This window comes from Rhineura floridana, chromosome 22, assembly GCF_030035675.1.
Source record: "Rhineura floridana isolate rRhiFlo1 chromosome 22, rRhiFlo1.hap2, whole genome shotgun sequence".
Classification (NCBI taxonomy): Eukaryota; Metazoa; Chordata; class Lepidosauria; order Squamata; family Rhineuridae; genus Rhineura; species Rhineura floridana.
Genome location: NC_084501.1, coordinates 16,968,955 through 16,988,417, shown reverse-complemented (window position 1 = coordinate 16,988,417; position 19,463 = coordinate 16,968,955). Strand labels below are relative to the sequence as shown.

At 49.5% G+C, this 19,463-nt stretch overlaps 2 protein-coding genes across 2 annotated transcripts; both read right to left on the bottom strand.

Moving 5' to 3' along the window:
• Window positions 1-369: 369 nt before the first annotated feature.
• LOC133374941 (protein S100-A6-like) lies at window positions 370-7,274 on the bottom strand. Its single transcript, XM_061606288.1, has 3 exons — window positions 7,165-7,274; window positions 1,994-2,157; window positions 370-599 (listed from the first exon to the last, which is right to left on the bottom strand). Exons 2-3 carry the CDS (start codon window positions 2,129-2,131, stop codon window positions 465-467), a joined length of 273 nt encoding a protein of 90 aa, XP_061462272.1. The 5' UTR covers window positions 2,132-2,157; window positions 7,165-7,274; the 3' UTR covers window positions 370-464.
• A 4,950-nt stretch (window positions 7,275-12,224) lies between these two features.
• Window positions 12,225-14,723, bottom strand: S100A5 (S100 calcium binding protein A5). Its single transcript, XM_061605836.1, has 2 exons — window positions 14,573-14,723; window positions 12,225-12,374 (listed from the first exon to the last, which is right to left on the bottom strand). The coding sequence occupies exons 1-2, from the start codon at window positions 14,708-14,710 to the stop codon at window positions 12,231-12,233; spliced, it is 282 nt and encodes a 93-aa protein (XP_061461820.1). The 5' UTR covers window positions 14,711-14,723; the 3' UTR covers window positions 12,225-12,230.
• Between the last annotated feature and the right edge of the window lie 4,740 nt (window positions 14,724-19,463).

Genomic DNA, 19,463 nt, shown 5'->3' with positions numbered 1-19,463 from the left:
AGACAACATTTTGTGGAACTCTTCCCCCGTTCTTTTAGATATGGCAGCCATTTTGTGTTATGCCACACACCCCTCCCCACCATGGCAGCCATTTTGTGATCGGCACCCATGGCACTTTCCTCAAAAATCTAAATGGGCCGAAAAAGGTTGGTGGCCCCTGGCTTAAGTGTGGCAAAGGCCAAATGGAGTCCTTTGCCTCTTTGTCTCCTGTCATCTCTTTCTCCCCCCTTGAAAATCCAACATTATTCAGAATATCCTGAGGTAACGGGAAAATGAAAGGTTTGAAAGTCCGTTTGAGTTTACTCTTGCCCTATGGAGATTCTTATATTCACGCCCTCTGGCATCTCAAAAAGAAAACAAGTCACTTCAAACTTTACAAAACTTAAATTTTATTGGACGTTAAACCCCTTGCGGAGGTATAATTCCAGACCACAACACCTTGCCCCACCTGGGCCAGCCTACATTTATGATTTCAAAGCTTCGTTGTAAATCATCGCCAAGGCGCCCAAGAAAGCGACGTACTCCTGGAAGTTCACCTCTTGGTCTCCGTTGCGGTCCAGATCCTTCATCAGTCCCTGGATCTCCGTGTCGTTCAATTTCTAAAATGAAAAATGAGGTCACGAAAAACAACCGTGAAGCCTCCCAAAGTTGTGAATCTGGAATGTTTATAGCAGGGATTAGCTTTAGAGGGGCTATGAAGAGTGTTCCGGGGTTTGTTTGATAGAATCAAGTTCCTAGACCTCATGGCTGCGTAGAGACAGGCTTGGGTGTTTGATTGCAAATGAGAGGGGGGAAGCGGAGAATAAGGTCTTTGCTTCTGTTTAGATCAGGGTCAGGGAACATTTTTGACTCCATGGGCTAGATCTTTTGTCAGCCTCATGGGTCAAATTTCAAAGGTGGGCAGGTGCTGCTAAAGAAAGGGTTTCCCTCATTTTAGCAGGAGATTCCATGCAAACCACTTTCTGAATCAGGAACTCCCATTCATCCCCTGGTGAACAGAGGGGTTAAATCCTCAATGAGGCTCTGTGCGCCTGGTTCTCAGCACAGCTGGCATGCGCAGCCAAACTGAGCTGGATTTAACTCCTCTGCTCAACGACTCGTGTGTATGTGTGTGTGTGCGCTGGCTGGTTTTGGCTGCATGCCCCTGTTCCCTGCCAAGAGATAGCCAAACTGATTTAACCCTATCATATGACATCACAAGCGATGTTGGCTGGTGGACATGATTTGGAGGAAAATGGCCCCCTTGAATGCCAGTGTGGTGTAGAGGTTAGAAAGTTGGACTACGACCTGGGAGACCAGGGTTTGAATCCCCACCCAGCCATGAAGCTCACTGGGTGACCTTGGGCCAGTCACTGCCTCTCCGCCTCAGAGGGAGGCAATGGTAAACCCCCTCTGAATACCACTTACCATGAAAACCCTATTCATAGGGTCGCCATAAGTCAGGATCGACTTGAAGGCAGTCCATTCCATTCAATGGTGTCAGAACCTCTGTACATGCACAGATATGTCCTTTTCGCTCCTTTCACAATTGAGGCCCCACGCTGGCTCAAATGTCACCTAAGCTTCGCTTTCTGAGGCCCAAGCTGGTCATTACATGGCAGATCTACCTATGGGTCTCGTGATCATTTGCATTTTAACTGAAAAGCTGCTCTCAGAGCTTTTAGGCAGAAGCAAAAGAGTGGCCTTGGGATGGAGGGACTGCTTTATTTCCCCCAATGGCCATTTGAGCCCTCATCTCCCTGCCCCCCCCAGCTGCTTTTCCATCTGTGGGCAAAAGTCTGGGGACCTCCTTACTTTCCCCCTACTGGAGAAAAGCATCTGGGGCAGACCATTCTCAGTCAACGGGGAAACAAATCATACCACTCCTTCCTCCCACTGAACTTTTTTTGGGGGGGGGCAGTGTGGAAATGAGATGTGCGAAGGTATGTGCCCCACCTACTTTGGCCTTGAGGAGAAACTTTGAGCATATCTGGTTCTTCCCCCCCGTGCTTACCTCTCCAATGGTCAACTCCTTCTTGATCAGCTCCTTCAACTCTCTCTTACTTAGAGTGTTCTTATCACCTTCCTTGCCTGAATATTTGTGGAAGATGGCAACTAGAAGGCAAATGGCTTGGTCGAGGGGGCATGCCATTGTGAGAGGTCCAATGGGAAGCTAATCTGAAAAGAGGCAAGACCAAACAGATTATTAAAGAGGTTGGAGAGAAATCTGCACTCAAGTGTTTCCCACCACCTGTGTTTTTGTACATTTGCCACCGTTGACTTTTTGGGGGGGGGGAAATGTTCCATAAGTATTCTTATGATGGGGTTTCCCGTTTGCTAGATAAACCGACAAAAGCTTCGATTAGCACTGTGCTAGAGGCAGGGAGCAAGTTTTAAGAGGCGAGACTGTCAGTTCAACTGGCGCTTGTTGATTTGAAACAGGAGCAGGGAACTTTTCTCGGCCCAAGGGCCAAATTCCCTTCTGCGCAACCTTCTGGGGGGCCACATACTAGCAGTGGGCAGGATCAGAGGGAAAAGTGGATGGAACAATAAATGTGCATTTCACCTTTGTACGCTAGGCTAGGTTCACATTCATGTCTAGTCTCCATCGGGCAAGGAAGAAGCACGAGCAAGAGTTCAAGGATCCTATTCCAGCCAGACCAAAAAAACACTCAAAAATCAGGGCTCGTAGGGAGTGTGGCTCAGGAGAGTGATCTGGGGAGAGTTCCACGGGCCACATAGAGAGGCCTGGAGGGCCACATTTTATTCCTGGGCCTGAATGTCTCCATCCCCCCCCCTTTTTAAAGTTGTTTTTGGACCAGGGCGGGGAACCTGTTGCCCTCCCCCATGTTGCTGGGCGTGCACTACATTGCAAACACAGAGGACATGAAAAGGATTTAAACACACAGTTCAATGCGCTGCCTGTGTGCCTCTTCTGTTTGTAGTTCCACCTGCAGGCGAGGGGCTGTTCTTTTCCCACACAGAGTTGTTTGTAAAGAGTTTCGACAATGAGCCTTGTGCTCTCTTTTCTCTCTGGGTGAAGCCAAATAAGATCATCCCCGTCACAAAAGAGGCCACTGCTGTTCTCCTCAGCCACTAGCAGATTCGTCATTTGCACTGAGATTGGCTGCATCAAAAAGAGGTTTCTGAACCAATGGCGGCTGGTGCCCAATGAGATTGGTGGGGCAGAAAGGAAGGAGCCCCAACAGTAGGTAAAGCCTGAGCCAATGACAGACCTAACTAAATCTAATTTTGTCTCCATCCTCTCCTGCCGAGTTGTACAAGGGGAACACTGAGGCTAAGAGGAAGCAGGTAACCAGAGCCACCTTCTGAACTAGGTGCAAGTAAGAAAGCAGGTGGATTTGGAGGGAATCGAGACTTCAAGCTGGTGGGGTGGTGCTTAGTTTGCCCTAATGAACCAACTAACAGCATTTGGAATACTTGCACAAAATAGTGAAAAGCTGTGCTGTCTTTACCTTGTCTGTCTCTCCCTATATGGAAGGTAGGGATGAGGAAACTGTGGGCCCTCGGGATGTCGAGCCCTCCCATCAGCCCCAACCAGCGTGACCAGTGGTTAGGCATGATGGGGAGACCAACGACGAGGAGGGCCATCTGTACCCCCCACTCCCGGTCAAGGATGATCGCAGAGAAGGAAAAGGGGAAGGGTATGTCAAGTGAGAACGGCAGAGAGATAACATGGGCAGTGATGGAGCCCATTATTACTGTTATTACTACAGTTGCTAGAATCATAGAATTGTAGAGTTGGAAGGGGCCTATAAGGCCATCAAGTCCAACCCCCTGCTCAATGCTATTATTGCTTAAACTCTTCTCTTAACTAGTACCTGATCTGGTTTGGTGCAAAAGGGGAGTATTCTCTTTTTCCACTGTTTGCAGCACATTAAAAGAGTTTTTAAACCAAAAAGAACACTTCCAAGGCTTCTTGCTCTATCCCTCCAGGCATGTTCCTTTCCTGCCCCGGGATTAAAGGGCTACACACCCTGTGATCAACTAGAATGACAGAGTGCCGCGAGCCCAGGAAGAAGGACCACAGCTGGCCTTGGTGCCAGGAATCTGTCTCCTCTTCCCCAATGGAGGCTAGTTCATCAGGGCACGTGGGGGTGCTGCCCCACCAAGCTCAGTCTGCCTCCAGGCATCCCCCCCCCCTCACTGCCTGCCTTCTTACTCGCATCCAGCCCAGGGGTGGCTCTTCTGTTGGCTTCTTCCTCTGTAGTCTCAGGGTTGCCCTTGTCGACCTTGGCAGGGAGGAGGATGGGGTCAAACCCAGACTTAGCCGGCTCAGCCCTTCATTGGCTCCACTTGCCATGGGGCTCCTTGCTTTCTGCCCCACCAGTCCCAATGGGCATCGGCCACCATTGCCCTTCCCTCTTCCCCACGCCTGGGGGTGGGTAGATGTGATGGTCCATGACCCAATTGTGCTTAAAGGGTGGACTAGATGCAACACGGCGGGCTCTGCTGTCGCTTGATGGGGGTGCCATTGTGAGATGTTACATCTGCCTCCCTGGGCTCCTGCTAGGAGGAAGGGTGGGATATAAATTTAATAAAATAAATAATAAAAAAATAGATTGAGAGGTTACTAAACCAACTACAGCTGGTATAGCACAGCGGGGAGGAGAACCTGGTTGGGAGTCCAGAGTCTGTGAGTTCAAATCCCCGCTCGTGTCTCCTGGGTGTCAAGGGCCTGCTAAAGATCACCCCACAGGGAGTGGCTCAGGGGTTACGTGCCCTGCCACCTGTGCAGCCATGGGCAAGCTGCATAGTCCCAAGGAGCCCGGTTGCCCCCCAGCTGGCACTTGCAGATGAGGAAGGGGCTGGCTTGTGCAGCTGTGGCAAGCTGAGCAGGCCCTAGCCAGCTGGGGAGGACTAGCCTCAGAGGGAGGCAATGGTAAACCCCCTCTGAAGACCGCCTACCATGAAATCCCTATTCATAGGGTCGCCATAAATCGGGATCGACTTGAAGGCAGACCATTTCCATTTTTACTAAACCAACTTAAGATGCATCTAGCGTTTGAAAGACTAGGCATCGCAAGGGGACTTGTCACAAGTGACGCTCAGTTGTCAGCCTGGCCCCTCTACAGCCCCTGCACGGCTAATATCCAGCATGGCTAGTGGCTTCGGGTGATGGGGCGTTGTAGTCCAACAACATTCTGGGCAGGGGGGGTTAACTTGTGGGCCATTCCAGATGTGGCTCAGCTACAACTCCCAACCTCATGCCCATCAGCTACGCCGGCTGGGGCTGAGTGGCGCTGTAAGATTTGCAACACCTCCAGTCACGGGTTCCCCATCTCTGCTTGGGAGGGCTGCAAGTTCCCCACTTTTGTTATCGGCAGTGTAATAACGAATAGGTTTTTAAAAATAAAATCTGCTTCCCCCCCCCCCCCCCGTGGCAAATCCTCGTGCATTTCCTACCATGCCCACCAGGTGACAGGAAGGAGTTTGAAAGAAGTTTGTTGCGCAAACTTTGCAAAAAGGGAAACAAGCAGTTTTCCCCTGGGGGGTGGGGTGAAGGAAAAGGCCCCACCCTTTGACAGTTCCCCATTCGCATCATCGCCCCCACACTCAGACCCTTTGCTTCAGGGCCCGGGTCCTCTTTTTCAAAGCTTTTCCTCTTTGGCCGCTGGGATGCCTCCTAGTTTTAAAAGATCGTAAAATTCCTAGGGTGGGGCGCGCCACGCCCGCCACCTCCCTGCAGCCTTGATGGCGCAGAGCGTGGAAAAAACCCAGACTGCAAAGGGACAGGCCGATGTTACGGGGGGGGGGGGGGAAAGGAGCCAGAGATGTAAGTTTCCATTTCAGTAACGGGGAGGTTACAGGGGCGGGCGGCAAAAGGCCACAGCCCTGGTGCGGAACGCGTTCCTCCCGTCTACGGAGGGAAATACGCTCCCTCCGCCTCAGGGGCGACGGGAAAGCGCTCTGCCTATCCCCAGAGGCAGCGCCTTAACTGCAGCTTCATTGCGAACTTAGGGGCGGAATCGCAGTGCAGTTCTGAGTCCTGATTTTGCCTGCTTGCAGTTTATCTTGTGAAGACGCTTTGAGACTTTTTAAAAAAAATACTGCAAGTAACAAATGCAAATAATAAAGTGATGGGTTCTTCTTAGAAGAGGCCCGTTGAGATTAAGCGGCTGTAACGCAGCCGAAGCTCTGCTCACGGCCGGAGTTCGATTCTTACGGAAGGAGGAAGTAGAATCTCCGGTAAAAGGGGTTGAGGTCCACTCAGCCTTCCATCCTTCTGTGGTTGGTAAAATGAGTACCCTGCATATGCTGGGGGGGGGGGTAAAGAAAGGCCGGGGAAGGAACTGGCAATCCCACCCCATAGATACGGTCTAGTAAACGTCGCAAGATGTCATCCTAAGAGTCGGAAACGACTCGCACTACAAGTGAGGGGACACCTTTACCTTTACCTAAGTCTGCTCTGGGTAGGAACCGCGTTGGTTGCGACCCAGTGATGATAATGGTATCATTATCAATTACACACTTTACCTGGGAGGGAGTCCCATTGAGCTCAATGAGTACTTACTTCTGAGTAGGCCTGACTCCGAGTGCATCCTGTACACGCACTTCCTCAGGGGTAAGCCCCGTGGGAAGGGGTGCCTGCCTTCTGAGCAAACCTATTACAGGATTGCACTGTACGGCTGCAATCCTGCCCTCCCCTGGGACAATGTAAGCCCAGTTGAACTCAATGAGATACTTACTCCTAAGTAGACCTGACTAGGGTTGCACTGCCGGGCTGTCGCTTCCTCAGGAGTAAGCCCCATTGGGTCTTCCTTCTGAATAGACCCGGATAGGATTGCGCTCTGAGGCTGCAATCCTATGCTGTTCACCCTTGGAGTGTGGGAGCCCCACTGAACTCAAGGGAGCTGACTTCTAAGTAGACTTTATAGGGCTGCACTGTTAAGAAAGGGGTGTGGGAGAGAGAAAATAATTTGGAAGAGAAAAAAACTAGAAAAAAAGAGAATATTAGGTTTTTTTTTTAAATTTCTATATTAGGGGGAGGAAATCCCTTCTCTGAAATGGTCTCCGAAATGGCCCTGGGGAGGCAATAGGGACAGGTGCGAGGAAAGCACCTCTGGAGAGGGTCGGCTGCACATCTGGCTCACGGAATGAGCTGCAAAAGCCTAGGAAATTAAGCAATCTGACAGAGGCATGGGGGGGGGAATTAAGACTTACCAAAGCAACAGGGTCTGATTGACGGTGGGTGCCAGGAGGTGAAGGGGAAGTGGTGGCCAAGAGCAGTTGGCACCCTGGACTTATAGGCGGAGGCCTGACTGCCCCAGAAGACAGCTGATTGGCTGGAAAATGGAACGCCACCCCCCTAACATTCTGCATATTTTAAACTCCACCTTTGTTTGCTGCTATTAACTCTCTCCAACGCTTCCCAGATGAAAAGAGAGGCACTTTCCCTCTTCCACCCTGAGGGTTAGAAACCTGGCGTTTCTTTCCTTCCGTCGTTCTCTCCTTGCTCTGTGCCTCAGTTTCCCCTCCAGGGCTTTTCTCTCTTCCCTGTCAAAAATGGCAGCTGAGATTTGGCTTCATCCAGTGGCCGGATGTCTCAAATCATGTCCAAAGAAAGTATCTGCATTTGTATGCCTGCAGGCGGGCGTGGGTGACTGGTTTTTTTGTAACTTGCTACTGGGAAATGATGATCTCAACCTTTTCAAAGCATGGCTGATTGTCCAATCCCTCTTCTTAAAGCAAGACTCAACCTCCTTCCATTTCCAAGCTGCTGAAGGCCATCTTCCCTGCCTGCTTCCCATTAAACTGGCCCTACACGTTTCCTTAAGAATGACAGTGTTTAACCCTCGCCAAGGAGATCTGCTTGTACTTCTGGTGGCCGGACAGAAGATAGACGGGGATTTCCTGGTAGATTACAGGGTGATTTGCAGCAGATTGGGTTTCTGACACCCATTAATTTAAAAACAGCAGGTAAAGTTGATTTTTTTTAATAAAAAGGTCTCTGCTATAACTGGCCTGTGCTCTTAGTTTATCTCTTATATTTATCATACATCAGATATTTAAAGCAAAATTTGATGCTCATTATTTCCCCCAATGAATCCTGAGAACTGTTGCTTACCTCTCAAGGAGCTACAATTTCCAGCACCCTTTTTAGAAAGCTACAGTTCCCAGGATTCTTTGGGGGGGGAAATAATGTGTTTTGAACGTGCTTTAAGTACATGGTGTGTGTATGCAACCTTAGCCTCAGTGTTCCTCACCTGTGAAATGGGAGCATGGATTGGTTGCCCTGATTTTCACCAGATCTTTGTACAACTGTACTGGCCCCTCTGAGAGTTTTTTGTGTTAGAATCTCTCATTTACAGTAACTCAGACACAGATTTGTATCGCTCAGTGATTGATTCCACTGTACTGTTCAAGCTATTTTTGTCCTAGGCCTCATCTGTTCCATACTGTTCAAGTTCAAGGTGCTGGTTTTGGTGTACAATGCCCTACACAGCTTGGGACCAGGATCATCATCTTACCCTTTATGTACCCAGTTGATCATGGCGCTCTTCAGGTGAGGGCCCTCTGCAGATACCATCCGATCAGGAGATCCATTTCACACAACATAGGAAATGGACCTTTAGTGTGGTGGCATCTAGCCTTTGGAATTCCCTCCCTTTAAATATTAGACAGGTGTCCTCTCTGTTATCTCTTTGGTGCCTATTGAAGACCTTCCTATTTCAACAAGCCTTTTAAGTGGAGACCTTATCCCAGTCTGCAACTGTGTTGGAATAGCTTTTTAAGATGTTTTTAAAGCTTTTTTTTTTTTTAAAAAAGCTGCTTTTAAGATGTTTTGTTTTAATATGTTTTAAAATCTTTTGTTTTTAAGATGTTTTACTGCATTTAGTGTTTTTGTTTGCTGCCCAGGGCTCTTTCTGGGAGGAAGGGTGGGATATAAATTTTTATATATATATTGTCCCCCCAAGGGGAGCTGTTAAGGGTGCTGAGAGTTGTTAGGATCTCTCCCCCATCCCTCTTACAGAGCTACAATTTCCAAAGTGGTTGAAGCATCAACCCCTCTTCCCAGGGAACTCTGGGAATTGTAGCTTTGTGAGGGGAATAGGGGAGGGAGTCTCCTCTCAGCGCCCTTCACAGACTACAGTTCCCGGGATTCTTGGGGGGGGGAGTCACGATAGTTTAAAGTGGTATGTTACTGTTTTAGAAGTATAGTGCAGGTGTGGCCCTAGAGATTCAACACCTTGGAAAAGAAAGTGAACTCAGGATGGTGGTTAGGAAATTGGGACAATGCCTCTGAGAAACAAAAACGGTTGGGAGTCTGTACATACCTGGCCAGATTTTTATATCTGTTGCCCTGTTACCTGTTTCCAGCGCCCAACCCTTGTTTACACACACCCACACCCTTGTTCTCCCTACCTAGTAAAGTTCCCAGGATCCTCTGATTATGTCAGACATTTCACAAATGGGGTGACCATTTAACGCACCGGGAGAAAAAAAGAGGACACCAATTTGCATGCAAGTTGTTCTGCTAATGTATACCTATAGATGCCAACTTAAAAATAATGACTCTAATTTAATTTGGTGTCCAGGACATCTTGGCCTAGTGGGGAACAAGACCATGACCGGTGGTATGTGTGCCTGTTCAGCCCTGCTGGCCATCTGTTCTCTTACCTGTCGATGGCCAATTTCAAGGACTCCTCTTGCTCTCTCTTAGGATTCCTTGCCCTTAAAATAGGCCTGGACAGCTGTTGAAATACAGCACGGATGTGGGTCTTCAGGCCCAGTCGGGGAGAATGCGGCCCTTCAGGCCTCTTCGTTTGGCCCTTAGAACTCTCTGCAGGCCACACCCATTAACAGGTCACACCCCTCACTGGCCTTGCTTTGCACCCTCTGCCTGGCTGGAGCTCTGATCCTGCCGAGGTCCGAGAAGAGGGTGTGAGCGCATGTGGCAACTAGCCTACCATGTAAAGGACAAGTTTACATTTGTTGCTCCGCCTGCTTTTGCCTCTGGCCCCACCCACCACTGGCATGTGGCCCCCGGATGGTTGCCAAGAAGGGAATGCGGCCCTGGGGCTCAAATTATTTTCCCCCATATCTGAAATAGAGAAGATCCCCTGTAAAGTATGACACACAGCCAACTTATCCACCACTGAAAATAGGGACACTCTTGTGAACAGTGGCGGCTAGTGCCCATTGAGGCTGGTGGGGCGGAAGGCAGGGAGTCCAACAGTAGGCGGAGCCAGAGCCAGTGATAGGCGGAGCCAACCGATTATGGTTTTGTCCCCATTCTCCTCCCTACAAGGGAAACACAGACTAAGGAGGAGGAGGAAACTGACAGGCAGAGCCACCCCCTGAGCAAATAAGAAGGCAGGCAGGTGGGGGTTGACTGCGGCCCGACTGATGTTGGTGGGGCATGCGCCCTAGTGGACCAGTTTCCTCTACTTGTGCACCTGCAATGCTTTTATTCCCAAATCAAGGATCACTGTCTGAATTCCACCCTGGGAAACCGCCGACTTTCTTGCCACCTGTGTTCCAGTTTTCATTTTCTCCACAACAGCCTGCTGTCTACACCGGTGATTAAAAAGCAACGAGGGCGTTGGCTCTTTGGGTTATATACATCTTAGGTCAAACATAATTGCTTGGTGTAAAATGCATTAATCGAGTTTGAGAGCAGACCACACCGGCTGCTACAGCAGCCTGTGAAATGGCTCTGAACGAGGTGGTGGCGGCTGTGATTTTTGTATTTAATTCTTCAGAAATCTGCCCAGGGGATTTAGGGGAAGGTTGGGCGAATTGATCAATTTCAGTTTCTCTTTTTTCCAGTTTTAAGTTCACTTCTTGACATTTTCACATCAGGTGGCAGATTTTTAAAAAACAAGCCCTTGCGCAAGATTCACCAGCATTTTAGGGTGAATTTCTCCGAACGCATACTTTTCTGCATGCAATTTTGCCTAATGTGCACATTTTTGCAAAACAGTTTCCCCTTCGGCAATGCATTTCGGTAGGTTACTTTCTTGAACCGCTGCATTTTTAAGCACACTTTACTATATCCATTTCTGTATACGTGGCTGGAGAACAGCATTGCAAAATTCAAATGGGTGCAAATTTAGAAAGGTGGCTGTGTTTTGGTTCGTGTATTGTGCAAAGAATTAGGTAAGCTAGCCTATAAATGCAAACTGAATCGAATCCCTCCCTCATCCCTAATTTGGAGTGAAGGGCGGTATATCATTGTATTGAAAACAAAACAAACGACTAGGAAAGCTTGCAGGGCCGAGCGCTCCAGTTCAGGGTTGCAACTAACAAGCCATGCCTACTTCCAGGATACTCCATTCCATTCTCCCAACCTTCCCCCCCCGTGTTCTGTTCTCTCTCCTTCCAAATCAACCAACATTCTGTGGACCCATAAAAAAATCTCTTTGTATGTGTGTAATTCTGCAAAACTTGGTGTAGCCGGCCCTACCATGAGGCAGAATACAGCAGGTGCTTTAGGTGGCAGCAGCCTTCAGCCATTCCCCGCAGATCTCTGAGCCAGCCTGCTGCTCTCAGGTATGGGGGTGTGTGCTGTCCCCTCGCCAGTGCTGAAATAAGATTCAACGACCTGTCTGGTTGGATCGGATTCTATCCTTGAGTGGCAATGGCTCCCAGCCTTGCCAGGGATTGAACCCGGGGCCTTCTGCATCTCAAGCCTGGGTGGGGACTCTGTGGCCTACCGGATGTTGCTGGATTCCAGCTCCCATCAGCCCCAGCCAGCACGGCCGAACTTGTAGCTCAGCAACATCTGGAGGGCCACAGGGTTCTTCAGTTGGATTTGGATTCCTGCATTGAGCAGGCGGTTGGACTTGATGGCTTTATAGGCCCCTTCCAACTCTTCTATGATTCTATCCCAGATCTAAAGCACTTGGGGCTACCAGTGAGCTTCAGCCTTTGCCCTTGACACAAGGATGGTGAACCTGGTGGTCTTCCAGATGTTCTTGGGCTTCAGCTCCCATCAGCCCCAGGCAACGCAGCCCAACGGTCAGGGTGGGATGATAGGAGCTGTAGTCGTATGGAAGGCAGCAACTTCCCCATGCCTGCGTCGCAGTCTCAAGGCTGCTGGCCCTCCTGGCCTGTCTTCCCCAAAGGACCCCTGTCCCGCAGAGGTGTCAACAGACAGGCAAGCAACCTTCAGGACTGAAATAGCTTAAGCAGCTTCTGGACGTAGAGCCCTTTATTTTACATCACACGACAGGCTCTTGACAATGCAAGGCACCAGCTGATCGAGGCTTGCTTCCACCCACTCCTTATTTTGAATCCTGCTGGAAAAAATCATTGTAGGTCATGCAGAGGGCCGAGAGGAAGCCAGTGTACTCCTTGAAGTCAATTTCTTCGTCTTTGTTTTTGTCTAGGGTCTTCATAAGCTTGTCGATTCCCCCATCCTTCATCTTCTGCAACGGAAAAGGGAGCAAATGAGAGAGAGCATCAGAAGAGCCCTGCTGGATCAAGCCAATGGCCCATCTAGTCCACCTTCCTGTTCTTGCAGGGGCCAATCAGATTCCACTGGGAAGCCCACAGGCTGGGCGTGAAGGCAAGAGCCCTCCCTTACGCATGAGGACACCAGAAGACCCTGCTTTATCAGGCCAATGGCACGTCTAGTCCAGCCTCCTGTTCACGCAGGGGCCAGTCAGATTCCACTGGGAAGCCCACAGGCTGGGCGTGAAGGCAAGAGCCCTCCCTTACACATGAGAAGACCCTGCTTTATCAGGCCAATGGCATGTGTAGTCCAGCCTCCTGTTCACGCAGGGGCCAATCAGATTCCACTGGGAAGCCCACAGGCAGGGCGTGAAGGCAAGAGCCCTCCCTTACGCATGAGGACACCAGAAGACCCTGCTTTATCAGGCCAATGGCACATCTAGTCCAGCCCCCTGTTCTCGCAGGGGCCAATCAGATTCCACTGGGAAGCCCACAGGCAGGGCATGAAGGCAAGAGCCCTCCCTTATGCATGAGAACATCAGAAGAGCCTGCTTTATCAGGCCAAAGGGGGCTCATCTAGTCCGGCATCCTGTTCTCACAGTGACCAACCAGATGCCCCAATGGGAAGCCTGCAAGCAGGACCTGAGTGCAACAGCAATTCTCCCCGTTTGTGAGAACTGGGATTCAGAGGAACGCTGCCTCCGACAGTGGAGGGATAGCCTTATCCCTCATGAATTTGTCTTAAACCTATAAGAACATAAAGAGCCCTGCTGGATCAGACCAATGGCCCAACTAATCCAGCAATCTGTTCTCACAGTGAAAGCAACTCTCCCCTCCTGTGGTTTCCAGCAACTGGTATTCAGAAGCGATACCACATCCGACAGTGGAGAGAGAACACAACTATAGTAGCCATCGGTAGCCTTATCCTCCATGAAACCTGGCTAATCCTCTTTCAAAGTTGTCCAAATTGGTGGCCATCTCTATCTCCTGTTGGAGCGAATTTTAAATATGCACTGTGTGAAGAGCCTGGTTGTTGGATCAGTCCAGTGGCCCATCTAATCCTGCCTCCTGTTCTCACCGTGGCCAATCAGATTCCACTGGGAAGCCCACAGGCTGGGCGTGAAGGCAAGAGCCCTCCCTTACGCATGAGGACACCGGAAGAGCCCTGCTTTATCAGGCCAGTGGCCTATCTAGTCCAGCCTCCTGTTCTCACGGCGGCCAGCCAGATGCCCCAGTGGGAAGTCTGCAAACAGGACCTGAGCACAACAGCAACTCTTCCCACTGAATGATTCCCAGCAACTGGCGTTCAGAGGCATACTGTCTCCATCAGCGGAGATAGAACACAGTCAGTGAGAGACAGAGAGAGCAGGGAGGATTTGGGTTCATGTCCAATTGCCTGCCTGCCCCTTGCAACTTTAACTCTCTTTCCGAACTCAGGATTGTACCCCTTGGGAGTTTTTCTCGGTGCAGGCCTGTTGAAATGAATGGATCTTCCTCACATCGTGCCTAATGATTTCAGTGGGTTTACTCTGGGTAGGACTAATGCTGGATACAACCCTTTGGGAGGAAGGAAGTACTAAAAGGCAGGTGCCTGGAGGGAAACTGAGGCCCGGAGAGAGAAAGAGAAAGCCTGGGGAAGGAAGGTAACACAGATTTTCCCAATCTCGCTCCAACCTCTCCTCTAGTCCATGGACAAGGGCCAAATCCTGACTGCTACGCCACCCTGTCCCCTCCAAGGATGCATATGCGGGCCAGTGCCATCTACAGTACACTGACTGGTGGCTGCTCTCCAAGGTTTCAGATTGAAAGCTTTCCCACCCTTATGTGGAAATGCCAAGGATTGAACCTGGGACGTTTTGCATGCAAGACAGGTGCTCTAGCACTGAGCTGCGGGCTTTTCCCAGAGGTGATGTGCCCTGTCAATGCACTGCCTCATTCCCCATGATGGAGGACGCACAACCTGAATGCACCGCTCTGGTTTCCCAACCGAGTGCTTTGTTTTGGGGAGGTTTCTGTACCCCTGCTTCCAGAGCTTGGAAAAGTTACTTTTTTTAAACTACAACTCCCATCAGCCCCAGCCAGCATGGCCACTGGATTGGGCTGATGGGAGTTGCAGTTCAAAAAAGTAACTTTTCCAAGCTCTGCCCGCTTCGCCCGATCCCCAGGCACTTGCCTCTTCGAGTGCCAGCTCCTTCTTCACCAGCTCCTTCAACTCCTGCTTGCTTAAAGTAAACTTGTTGCCTTCCTTCCCTGAGTATTTGTGGAAGGTGTACACCAGCGTGGCCAAGGCTTTCTCCAAGGGTGTCTCCATGTGGCCGGGCAAGATCTGAAAAGGAGAAAAGGTGGGCGTGAACCATAGGATGAGTGCAAGGAGGTGAATCAGCCACGGAGAAGACTCTTCCCAGCAGCTAACATGCAGCTGTTTGGCTCCTAGGGACGTCTGTTGTAGCGGAAGGTGGACTTGCGAGACGCCAGGAAGAGGGAGACGAGAGAAAAGTGGGAAAGGGGGCGTGGCTGTAAGGGGGCATGGTATGACTATCATGAAGGGACCCTGCACTTCTGAATTTTCCACTACACTACTGATAATAATGATGATGATGATAGTAACAAACCGGTTGCTCAAGAGGCTGATATTTCCAGGGCTCCTACTTTCCCTATCACGGTATCGTTGTCATGCCAGAAGGCATTTTGTTCGTGGATTTCAACCTGTTGTGCAGTTCAAGCCAGAGAGCCCTGGATTATAAGGTGTATTCATCGTGGGTAGGAACTGGGAGAGACCATCCTGTTGGGGGGAAAACTAAGCAGAAGATGATATATATATATATTTTAAAAAGAAACAGGCTTGGCAAACAATTGTTATATGAAGCAGGGAATCGTGCAATTAAGGAGAGAGGAAACCAGGAGATAACTGCTCCATTAGGAAGGGATTTTCCTGGAAATGCCGGCCCTCACTCTTGGGCGAGTGCACCCAGGGCCAGCATGTCCCTGATATTGGTACTCGGAGCTTTCGGCACTTTAGATGTACGGTTGTGGCTCATAACCCTGGCAGGTGAATGATGAAGGCAGCCTGAATGATACCACGCAGGCTGTCCTATACACAACAAGCGAATTCACTCCCTGCGCCTGGATGTCATTACATCACCGACATGGTATCACCCACCGACTAGAGGGAGAGACTGGCAGGCTTGGGGGGGTGAGGTAGGGTGGGTGGGAAGGAACCCGATGTGGCCATGTGAGTACTGGGTATGCTCAGTGGCCACAGAATGTGTTCTCTTTTAGGAGGATGGGGGAGATGGTGGTAATGGAATGGAGTCTTTCAGAAAAGGGCATGGCTGGCAGAGACCCTTGTGAGGAGCGTTCTCTACTGCAATGTTTACACACACATGCACACACAGACGCCTTGCTGTCCATGGAGAGGCCTCTCCCCTCTCTTGTACTTATTCCATTCATTAACCTTTGCAGCAAATTAGCTAATCGCTTAGGAACTCTCCGTGGATCCAAAGGGCAGAGTGTTTCCTCTGCTGATCACCTTAAATCTGTGAGCTCTGCCTGCTTTTCGTAGCCACCCACACACAAAAGGGAGGAATCATCAGGCTCAAGGGAACCCCAATGTTTACAGAAGAAATACTAACACGAATAATAGTGATAAATAATAATGTTGTATCCAATGTTAGCTCTGCTTGGAGTAGACCCATTGAAATTAATAGATATGACAAATTTTGGTATGTTCATTTCAGTGAGTCTGCTCCAGTGGTGTAGTCATCCAGGGTCTTGGAGGGTCATAGACCCCTTACTTTTTGGGGAGCTGGGTCCCTACATCTCTAGCGTCCTACAAGCCAATCGGCATGAAAGGGGAGTGTGTTAGCCACTGAGGAGAGTCTTCTAACCTACTTCCTTGTCCTTTCCTGCTGATTGGAGCCAATCAGTGTGAAAGGAGGTGAGTCGGCCACTGAGAAGACTCTTCTCAGTAGCCAATACACTCCCCTTTCTTGCTCATCGGCTCCTGGGGACGTCTGTTGTTACAGGAGAAGGCATGCATGGGAAGGACTGAGGAATGTGGAGATGATGACAGAGAGCAAGCAAGTGAGGGGACACAAATGTGAGGGGGCATGGCATGGTTATCACAAAGGGACCCTGCACTTCTGAATAGGACACTACACTAGTGGCCTGCTCTGAGTAAAATTCAGTTCACTACCACCCAAAATCTTGTGGGGAAAATAAAATTAGTGTGCCGGGGTGGGGTGGGGACCCCAAAATAGCTCAATGAGGGCTGATCATACTCAGTGGGCACAGAAAGATGGGGGCAACAGGGTGAGCACCCCTGTTTTACAGACAGCAAGCTCCCAAAGATGTCCTCTGCACCTCAGGCAAAAGATGATGATGGTGGTGGTGGTGGTGATGAATAAATTGACTGCCCACCTTTCACCAGCAGGTCCCAGGGTGGATAACGGGTTACAACAGTTTAAAATGCAATGTTAAGATGCTAGGTAAGGGAATTTCTGGAGAACCACAGCCGTTCTGAGAGAGAGAGTGAGAGAGAGAGAGAGCAAAACATCCCATGCTGAGATAGAAGATTGGAAGATTGTCCTGCTTGGCCGTCTTCCCCTCCTCTGACTGTCTCTCCCCCACAACAATTTTGATTGTAAGCTTCTTGTGGTGGACAGGGCCGGCACCAGACATGATTGGGCCCTTGGGCACCAGCCTGCCCTGGGCCTGCGGCAACATAACCCGACACCTCCCCGATACAGGCAGCATGGGGCTAATAAGCCTGCCCACGCACCCCACCTACCGCTTAAGAACATAAGAAGAGCCTGCTGGATCAGGCCAGTGGCCCATCTAGTCCAGCATCCTGTTCTCACAGTGGCCAACCAGGTGCCTGGGGGAAGCCCGCAAGCAGGACCCGAGTGCAAGAACACTCTCCCCTCCTGAGGCTTCCGGCAACTGGTTTTCAGAAGCATGCTGCCTCTGACTAGGGTGGCACAGCACAGCCATCACGGCTAGTAGCCATTGATAGCCCTGTCCTCCATGAATTTGTCTAATCTTCTTTTAAAGCCGTCCAAGCTGGTGGCCATTACTGCATCTTGTGGGAGCAAATTCCATAGTTTAACTATGCGCTGAGTAAAGAAGTACTTCCTTTTGTCTGTCCTGAATCTTCCAACATTCAGCTTCTTTGAATGTCCACGAGTTCTAGTATTATGAGAGAGGGAGAAGAACTTTTCTCTATCCACTTTCTCAATGCCATGCATAATTTTATACACTTTTATCATGTCTCCTCTGACCCGCCTTTTCTCTAAACTAAAAAGCCCCAAATGCTGCAACCTTTCCTCGTAAGGGAGTCGCTCCATCCCCTTGATCATTCTGGTTGCCCTCTTCTGAACCTTTTCCAACTCTATAATATCCTTTTTGAGATGAGGCGACCAGAACTGTACACAGTATTCCAAATGTGGCCGCACCATAGATTTATACAACGGCATTATGATATCGGCTGTTTTATTTTCAATACCTTTCCTAATTATCGCTAGCATGGAATTTGCCTTTTTCACAGCTGCCGCACACTGGGTCGACATTTTCATCGTGCTGTCCACTACAACCCCGAGGTCTCTCTCCTGGTCGGTCACCGCCAGTTCAGACCCCATGAGCGTATATGTGAAATTAAGATTTTTTGCTCCAATATGCATAATTTTACACTTGTTTATATTGAATTGCATTTGCCATTTTTCTGCCCATTCACTCAGTTTGGAGAGGTCTTTTTGGAGCTCTTCGCAATCCCTTTTTGTTTTAACAACCCTGAACAATTTAGTGTCATCAGCAAACTTGGCCACTTCACTGCTCACTCCTAATTCTAGGTCATTAATGAACAAGTTGAAAAGTACAGGTCCCAATACCGATCCTTGAGGGACTCCACTTTCTACAGCCCTCCATTGGGAGAACTGTCCGTTTATTCCTACTCTCTGCTTTCTGCTTCTTAACCAATTCCTTATCCACAAGAGGACCTCTCCTCTTATTCCATGACTGCTAAGCTTCCTCAGAAGTCTTTGGTGAGGTACCTTGTCAAACGCTTTTTGAAAGTCTAAGTACACTATGTCCACTGGATAACCTCTATCTATATGCTTGTTGACACTCTCAAAGAATTCTAATAGGTTACTGAGACAGGACTTTCCCTTGCAGAAGCCATGCTGGCTCTGCTTCAGCAAGGCTTGTTCTTCTATGTGCTTAGTTAATCTAGCTTTAATAATACTTTCTACAAGTTTTCCAGGGACAGAAGTTAAGCTAACTGGCCTGTAATTTCCGGGATCCCCTCTGGATCCCTTTTTGAAGATTGGCGTTACATTTGCCACTTTCCAGTCCTCAGGCACGGAGGAGGACCCAAGGGACAAGTTACATATTTTAGTTAGCAGATCAGCAATTTCACATTGTGTGTCATGCCAATGAAGTGCCTACCATCAACCCCTTAGGGAAGCCTCCAGCACCATCGTGGGTGATGGCAGACGTGCCCACACAGTGCTTGCACTGACAGAAGAGGTAGGTGGGGAGTGTGGGTGGGCTTATTGAAGCGCACACTGTCTGTATTGGGGGAGGTGCCAATACCCAACACTGCCACAGATCAAGTAACAGGAACGCCACCCTCCCACCCTTCAGGGCCCCCTCTGGGCTGCAGGGCCCCTCGGCCAGGGCCCACCTTGGCCGTCCTCTGGCGCCATCCCTGATGGCAGAGGCCTCTGTTTTATACTTTGTGAATGTGCTATGCCCATTGCCCACAAGTGGCTGTGAGGGCCACCAACTTGGATGGCTTTAAAAGAGGCGTAGACATCTGGTTGTGAGAACAGGGTGCTGGACTGGATGGTCCACCAGCCTGACCCAGCTGGGCTTTTCTGACATTCTTACTTGTTTATAAAAATATTTGTATACCCCAATTTCATCAAAAATAGCAAAGCAGTTTACAATTAAGGTACAATGACAAAGCACACAAAAATTAAAACAGTTCACCAGTCACGATGCTGCTGCTGTTGATGATAACTGAGCATGATATTGAGTTGCACTTCAAGAGTATTCGTATTAATATT

Coding starts and splice junctions, on each gene's coding strand:
- LOC133374941 (XM_061606288.1), bottom strand. CDS start 2,131: ATGGCATGCCCCCTCGACCAAGCCATTTGCCTTCTAGTTGCCATCTTC. Junction 600..1,993: donor AGGAGTTGACCATTGGAGAG/GTAAGCACGGGG, acceptor TTTTCATTTTAG/AAATTGAACGACACGGAGAT.
- S100A5 (XM_061605836.1), bottom strand. CDS start 14,710: ATGGAGACACCCTTGGAGAAAGCCTTGGCCACGCTGGTGTACACCTTC. Junction 12,375..14,572: donor AGGAGCTGGCACTCGAAGAG/GCAAGTGCCTGG, acceptor TTTCCGTTGCAG/AAGATGAAGGATGGGGGAAT.